The following is a 7,376-nucleotide window of genomic DNA, read 5'->3' as shown; positions in this document are numbered from 1 at the left end:
GCTGTGGGAGGAGAAGAGGTCCCTGGAGTGCAGCCAGGGCAGTGGCTGGGGAAGGCAGGATGGGCTGCAGCTCCCATGGGAAAGGGCAAAGCCACTGGTGGGATGGTCTGTGCCCAGGAGCCTGGCTGTGCTTGGTGGGTGATGAGAAAGGATGGGGAGACTCGATGTGTGCCTCGAGGAGACTGAACCTTGTGGACAAGTAACGTGTGATGTGAGCTGTGTGTTGTAGGAAGTACCGCGGCAGGAACAGGCTGAGCTGATGAAGAACGAGGTGTGGAGGCTCGTTGGCGCTCCGCAGCCTCCATTTCCCATCACCCCCAGCGCCTCGCTGCCGGCCAAAGCTGCGGGCGGGAGCCGCGGTGCCTGCCGGGAGTTGTAGTTGTGCGGCGGCGCCTGGCAGGAGGCGCCGTGCGGCGGGGGGGGGGGTGGGGGGCCTCGGGTTCCCAGCGTGCCCCGCGCGGAGCCCGCGCTCGTGCCCTGCTCGCGTGCCGGCTCCTCCTCCTCCTCCCTCGGGCTCCTCTTTGTCCTCAGGGTCTCTGTGAAAGGATTCTCGCCCTGGAAGGAGAAGATTCACAGTGCTCAGCGGCACAGAGCCCAGTGTGCGGCCTGTGGGCAGCGGAGTTCCGCAGGGATGGGCGCTGGGGCCGCTCTGGTTCAACAGCTCCGTCAGGGAGCTGGGGGAGGGCCCAGAGGGACCCTCAGCGAGTTCCCTGCTGGCACCAAACTGGGAGCACTGGCTGAGTGCCCAGAGCCTGAGCTGCCCGGCAGGGAGAGCTGGGCACAGAGGAACCTGCTGAGGGGCAGCAAGGGCAGAGTGGTGCAGCTGGGCAGGAACAAGCCCAGCACCAGCCCAGGCTGGGGCTGAGCTGCTGGAGAGCAGCTCCAGGAGAGGGGCCTGGCAGTGCTGGGGGAGAACAAACCAGCCCCGAGCAGCAGCTTGTCCTGTTGCTACGTACCATAGGAAAAGGGATGTCCCGACCTCCTGACACCCAGCAGTGAGGTATTTGTAAATGTTAATGAGCTCTCCCCTCACTCTCCTCCAGACTAAACAGCCCCAGTTCCCGCAGCCTTTCCTCGTATGGAAGATGTTCCAGTCCCCTGAGCATCTTGGTGGCCCTGCGCTGGCCACTCTCCACAAGTTCTGTGTCTCTTTTGTGCTGATGACAGGTTGCTGCTAAAATTTCTTGTGATTCCAACACACCAACTTTAATGCAGCTGTAAATGAGCCCAGCTCCACAGGGACTGAGCAATGGACTGAGGCACAACGTGCTGTGCAAACAGGCAGCTTTATTGACTACACTAAGTCTCCTTCAGCCTTTGTGTGTGCTGAGAGGAGCGTGGGGAGGACAGAGCAGGTGTGGGACACAGGGGCTGCCCTTGGAGCAGCGGGCAGTGCCCCAGGGGGAAATGGTGGTGGCACAGCGCAGCCTGCGCTGGGTCCTGGCCACGCTGCTGCTCAAGCCCCTTTTCCCATCAGGAACCGCAGGAGCCCCCACAGCAAACTGAGGAACTTCAACGCCTTCCGGCATGCAAAGGCACAGGACGTGGAGCTGCCTGGTTGTGTTGCACCTGGCCTTGGTGTCTGAGAGGGGGCTGAGGTGGACACAGGCTGTGACAGTGGAGGAGCTGCTGCCTCTTCTTGGTGCCGTCCCATGTGCTCCAGGATCCAGTTATAAAAGTGCTGAGTGCTGGTGTAGATGCCAGGCTGTTTTTCTCTTGCACAGCCTTTCCCCCAGCTGGTCAGTCCAACGACCCAGTAGTAGTCAGCGTGGCTGTCTTGGCAGGCGAGGGGACCACCACTGTCACCCTACAGCAGAGCAGAGAGGAGGAAGGGAGTGTTGGGTGGCTGCTGTCAGCACAGGGATCCTGGATGTGTGGAAGACAGAGGTTCTAGCACTGGGCTCTGGACCTAAGGGCTGCCACTTACACGGGATGGGTGTGTGGGACAAGGCAAGGGGCCCTGGGCAAGGAGATGATGATGGGGAAGGGGAGGGAAGCCCCAGCAGTGTTGGGACAGGGCTGTGGGTGCTGCAGGGGGTGACTCGTAGCTGCTCCTACCTGGCAGGTGTCGATACCACCCTGTGGGTACCCGGCACACAGGTTGTAGCTGTGCACAGCCCCTGTGTACCACTGGCTGCTGTTACAGAGCTTGGTATCGATGAGGTGAACCTTGGCCTCCTGCAGCACATCGGATATTTCTGGTTCTGTGGCTGTGAGCACAGCAAGGAATTAGCCCCCAGCAGCTCTGGGCCACTTGCCCTCCCCTGTCTGGCAAAGCCCTTCCCTGGGCCTCGGCTTTGCACCTACCCCAAGAGACACCAGACACGTCTTTCCCTTCAGTCTGGCTTTGGACAGTGGCTCAGACCCCCGTCTGCAGCCTGATGTCCCCACAGCCTGACTGTGGCTCTCGCCTTGGCTCTCCTCACGCCAAACCCGTCTCCCCAGCGTGCCAGGCCTCGGGACACAAATGCTTTTACAAGGGGAACTCACATCGTGCAACTGTGGATCCCCAACCAGCCACCTGGCAGTTTTTCAGCTCCGACAGCTTCACGTCATCGGGTTGAGGCAAACAGGCCAGCTGGACGTGCTCATTGCACTGGATGGGCTGGTCCAGTTCCAGCACAGCAATGTCATTCTCAGCTGTGACCTGCCAGTAGGCCTCGTGACGCAGCAGCCGCTTGATGCGTCGCACTTGGGCCTCGGGGCCCAGCTGAGACAACTTTGTGGTCCCGATCACCACGCGCCACTTGGCGATTTTCCTGGAGGGCAGATGGAGAGCAGAGGGCTCAGAGGGAGCACTTGCCTGCCTCCTGCTCACCAAGGGCTCCAGGAATGGCCAGCCCCAGGCCGCTGGCGAGCAGCAGCACCAGCCCAGCGTGTGCCGAGCACGGCTCTGTGCTGGGCTGGGCAGCGCCCCGGCGCTGGCTGCTGCGTGGGAACGGGACAGGAGTGGCAGCAGTGGTGTAGGGATGCCCCTTCCCTGCTCCTCCTCACCTGAACTTGTCAAAGCAGTGGGCTGCTGTGAGCACCCACTGTGGGTTGATGAGGGACCCTCCACAGAAATGCTTGGTGCGTTTTCCCCAGGGGCGCTGGAGGCTGACGATCCAGGGCCAGGTCCCCGGAGCCGCATTTGTGCCACCCACGACGCGCAACAGCCCAGAGGAAGAAGCCTTGAGCTGGCGCCCGCAGCTCGCCCTGGAAGCAGAAAGTCACGAGTGTCCTGCTCCAGGGCTCGCTGCTGCTCGGGCTGCAGGGCAGCCGTCTGCCCTCCACACCGGGTGCTGCGTGGACAGCGGGGCAGGGAGCCCTTAGCCCTGGCTCCTGCCTTAGCCCCGTAGCCTGGCTCCCACACCGTGGGGTTTGGGGAGCTGTGGCGTGGCCACGGGGCACCAGTGGACGCTGTAAGGGCTGCCCAAGCTCCCTCCTAGAGCCACTTACCCACAGCCTTCCCATGAGCCGCTTGCAGGCCTGCAGTACAGAGCCAGCAGGGTGAGGATGAGCAGGAGCTTCATCATGTCTAGTAGCACGTGGCCAGAAAGTGCTGGTGACCACCAACAGCGGGGCCCATGCTGTGCCTGCAGTGCTCACGCTGCCCACAGCACCTCGGCCCCGGGGCTGATGTCACAGAGCCGCTGGTTACGGATGCTGGGCGTGGGGGATTCCGTGTGGGGCACCAAGGGGGAGTCCAGCTAAAGGGGGGGTGTGGCATGATTACTGAAGTGCCCTGGAAATGAAAACTTACATTGAAACTGGTATTAAAGCACACATTAAACATCAGCATTGCTCACCAGTTAAGGAAAGGGATAAAATGAAGTAGGCTCACAGGGTGGATACAGCTGCTGCTGGTCAGTGAGGAATCCACAGCACAGTAATTCCCTGCAAATACTCCATGGAGTGTGGAGCAGAGGGGAGGCTCTGTGGTCAGACTCTGCGACGATACATGGGAAGGAGATGCTCCTCTAGAGCTGATAAGCAGCATTTTAGTACCCTGAGCCAAAGGTCTGTCAAACCTGCCCTTTGGGTGCACTTTGCTCATGATAATGTCATTATAATACCAAAATACACCTCTGTCCTGAAGGCCACCGGCCTCTGAGGTGCCACCACTCCTTGAGCCTGTGCCCTGAATTCTTTGTAACTCACAGCTTTAAATGCAAGGCAAGAGAATTTTACACCAATCCTAATAAGCTTTGGAGGTTATTGTGTGTTTATGTGACTAAAGTCACTCAAACTCCACCTTGAAGGTGAAGAAAAAGCATCCTGGGATGCACCAAGGAGAGTGTGGGCGGCAGGTCAAGGTTCTTATCCCTCTCTACTCTTCCCTGGTGAGGCCTCATCTGGAGTCCTGTGTCCAGTTCTGGGCTCCTCAGCTTAAGAGGGACAGAGAACAGCTGGAGAGAGGCCAGTGCAGAGCCACCATGATGATCAGGGGAATGGAACATCTTTCATATGAGGAAAGGCTGTGGGACCTGGGGCTGTTTAGTCTGGAGAAGAGGAGACTGAGGGGAGACCTTATTAACATTTATACATATCTAAAGGGTGGGTGTCAGAAGGCTGGGACATCCCTCTTTTCTATAGTAGATAGTAACAGGACAAGGGGTGATGGGATGAAGCTGGAACACAAAAAGTTCCATTGAGACATACGAAAAAACTATATTACAGTGAGGTGAGGGAGCCCTGGCTCAGGCTGCCCAGGGACCGTGTGGATGCCCCGTGCTGGGAGGTCATCAAGACCCGCCTGGACACGTTCCTGTGTGACCTGATCTAGGTGGGAGCTGCTTCTGCAGGGGGGTTGGACTGGATGAGCTCTAAAGGTCCCTTCCAAACCCCACCATGCTGTGATTCCATGATTCTCTGTGCAGAGCACTGGGCAATGGGGCATGGGAGCAGTGGGATAAAAATGTAGCAGAAGCCACTTGGGTGGTTAACAGCAGAAGTTCAACTGACCGTCCTGGTCCTGCCGTGCGGCGCCGTGCGGCGGAGGGGGCAGGGCCTCGGCTTCCCAGCGTGCCCCGCGGGAGCCCGCGCTCGTGCCCTGCTCGCGCTGTCGCTCGCGCTCGCGGGGGTCGTTCGGTCACCCCAAAACTTCGTGTCCTGCTCCAACCCCCCCCGGGAAGAGGGGAGCGAGTCCAGCCCCAGAGAGGGGTGACAGCAGCTCGAAGGGCTCCCAGAGCCCTCCCGGGTCAGGAATTGCTGCGGCAGGGCCGGGTCCCTCTCTCCTGCTGCTGACTTGGGCCTTGCTGCTGGAGCCATCTCTGCGCAGGGGACGGTGGCTGCAGCTCAGGAGGGAGCCACGGGGCTGTGGGGCGGCTGCCTCTGGCCTGGCTTCCTTCTGGGGCGGGACGTTGCCACCTTGGCTCCGTGTCTCTGCCGCCTCTCCCTCACGGGTGGTGTGAGCACGTCTGGGAGGAGCAAACGCAGAGCTGTGGTGCAGAGTTGGGAGCCCCATGGGTTGTCATCTGAGTCGGGTGTTTTTTAGTGGTATAAAGGGCTTTGGATTCCCTAAAGGAGGCCCCGTGAGGGCCGTCAGTGGGAGGGGGCTCTTGGTCAGCGCTGTCTGCTCCTTGGGTTCACATGGTGGGCTCAGCTCTTTGCTCCTCTTCACACTGGGTTTGGTTGACCGTGTCCTACCCTCACCTCTTTCTGTCCTGCTGCCCTCTGAACTCCTTCCGTTGGGGTTTAGAGTAGTTTTGCCTGGGCCAGGTTTTTTGGTAGGGGGAGAGGTACAGGGGTGGCTTCTTTAAACACAAAGAGTTTCCAGAAGCTTCCCCTGTAGCTCACAGGGTTGGGGCTAGTGAACTGCTTTACCAACAGCAAGGCCAATTAGGCTGGTGCATTCAGTAGCCTTAATTCCTGCTGAACAGCATTCTCAACAATGTGTTTTAAAGAGGCCATCAGTACATCACAGTGGGGGGCAGACTTCTCCTCTGCTGTATCTGCAACTGATGCAACGGCAGCCACAACTTCACACGGGACATGCTGGGGTGGAAAAGCTTCTCTAAAGCTCCCTTGGCTTCCAGAGGTGTTTTTGGACAATATCTGACTTTATTCTGGAGGATATTTACAGGGTTGCTAGATACAGAAAAACATCAACTGCAGTTGGGCTTGGCAGGATTTGCTCCTGTTTGCCTCTGTAGAGACTTGCGGAGCCATCCGGGACACGGCTGGTAGTCCAGCCACTGAGCAAATCCTCTTTCCACCAGCGCTCTGTGGAAACAGAACCCAGAAGCCCAGAACTGCCCCATGCCCTGAGGCAGCAGATGTCCAACAGCAGCTCGCAGGAAATCACTAATATACATGAGTTCTGGTAAAAAGAAACTGCAGAGCCCAAGGGATCAGAAGCTCCAATGAAAAACCCACCCTTAGACTCTTGTTCTGGCTGTGATACCGTCTTTGAGGAACGCGAAGGAAAAGGACAGCTGCAAAGACTCTCAGCTGTCTGGGGACTTGGCTGCACTATATGTGAGCTAGAGATGATTTAGCTGACAAAAATTTACATTAAGGTGGCTTCCTCTGGCAACATGTCCAGGGTGCTAATCATAAGGTGTTTGTGGCTTACTGTAAACACGAGCTATATGGTGCTATTCTGTATACTCAAGAGAAGTCTGCCTTTGCTAAAATCACCTCTAGGTTGACATTTTAGTACCTTTCATGTTTTGGAGTTTTTAGACTCATGAAAACGTTTGCCACATGGATAATTCCCAGAAGTAATTGTAGAAGAATCAGAGTTCTCAGTAGAATTTTCTTGTATTAACACTTCCTTGGGACTGGACACATTCTCTGCACCAGCTACATCCTCCTTCATGCTTCTGAACACCAAAGAGACAATTTTTAAAGAAATGGTTTAAATACGTTTGGCATCACAGAAACAACAGCTTTAACTAACTTGCCCAGCTCTGAGACAACCCGGCGAGGCCCATGCTGGTACTCCAGGGACCTTTTTTGTGTATGAAACAACACTTACTCTTTGAAAGAGCACAGTTGAGATTTCTCTCTTCCTTGTAAATATTAGTAAACAAACCCTTGGTCACAGACATTGAAATGATATTTCCAAGGACAGATTGTCAAACTGAAAATTGTCTAAAAAACCTCCTGAACAAGGTGCCACTCATCAGAGGCCGGAACAAAACACCTACAGATGTCTGGCTCATAAGCACTTTAAATCAAGGGTGCTAGGATCCAGAGACAAACCCCAGTGAGACGTGTGCTTCCACTACACTGGATATTTCCTCACTTCTGAAAGTTGACAAGGTGTCCTGGTTTTGGCTGGGGTAGTTAAATTCCTCCCTAGTAGCTGGTACAAGGTTGTGTTTTGGATTTTGTTTCAGAATGATGTTGATAACACAATGATGGTTTAGTTGTTGCTCAGTAGCACTTTT

At 56.5% G+C, this 7,376-nt stretch overlaps 1 protein-coding gene across 1 annotated transcript; it reads right to left on the bottom strand.

Moving 5' to 3' along the window:
* Nucleotides 1-1,456: 1,456 nt before the first annotated feature.
* On the bottom strand, nt 1,457-6,520 carry LOC133629260 (acrosin-like). The gene is made up of 8 exons (XM_062019914.1): nt 6,495-6,520; nt 6,127-6,204; nt 5,228-5,399; nt 3,589-3,689; nt 2,995-3,195; nt 2,491-2,759; nt 2,059-2,210; nt 1,457-1,807 (listed from the first exon to the last, which is right to left on the bottom strand). Exons 1-8 carry the CDS (start codon nt 6,518-6,520, stop codon nt 1,457-1,459), a joined length of 1,350 nt encoding a protein of 449 aa, XP_061875898.1.
* Nucleotides 6,521-7,376: the final 856 nt, after the last annotated feature.

Source organism: Colius striatus, unplaced genomic scaffold (assembly GCF_028858725.1).
Source record: "Colius striatus isolate bColStr4 unplaced genomic scaffold, bColStr4.1.hap1 scaffold_35, whole genome shotgun sequence".
In the NCBI taxonomy this organism is placed as follows: Eukaryota; Metazoa; Chordata; class Aves; order Coliiformes; family Coliidae; genus Colius; species Colius striatus.
The sequence above is the reverse complement of the archived record's forward strand: the minus strand, read 5'-3'. Positions and strand labels throughout refer to the sequence as shown.

Excerpts from the sequence above, each read along its gene's own strand:
- LOC133629260 (XM_062019914.1), bottom strand. The coding sequence starts at position 6,520 with ATGTTGCCAGAGGAAGCCACCTTAAT. Across the intron at positions 3,196-3,588 it reads GCCGAGGTGCTGTGGGCAGC|GGCGAGCTGCGGGCGCCAGC; the intron begins GTGAGCACTGCA and ends TTCTGCTTCCAG. Across the intron at positions 2,211-2,490 it reads GGGATCCACAGTTGCACGAT|CCACAGAACCAGAAATATCC; the intron begins GTGAGTTCCCCT and ends CTGTGCTCACAG.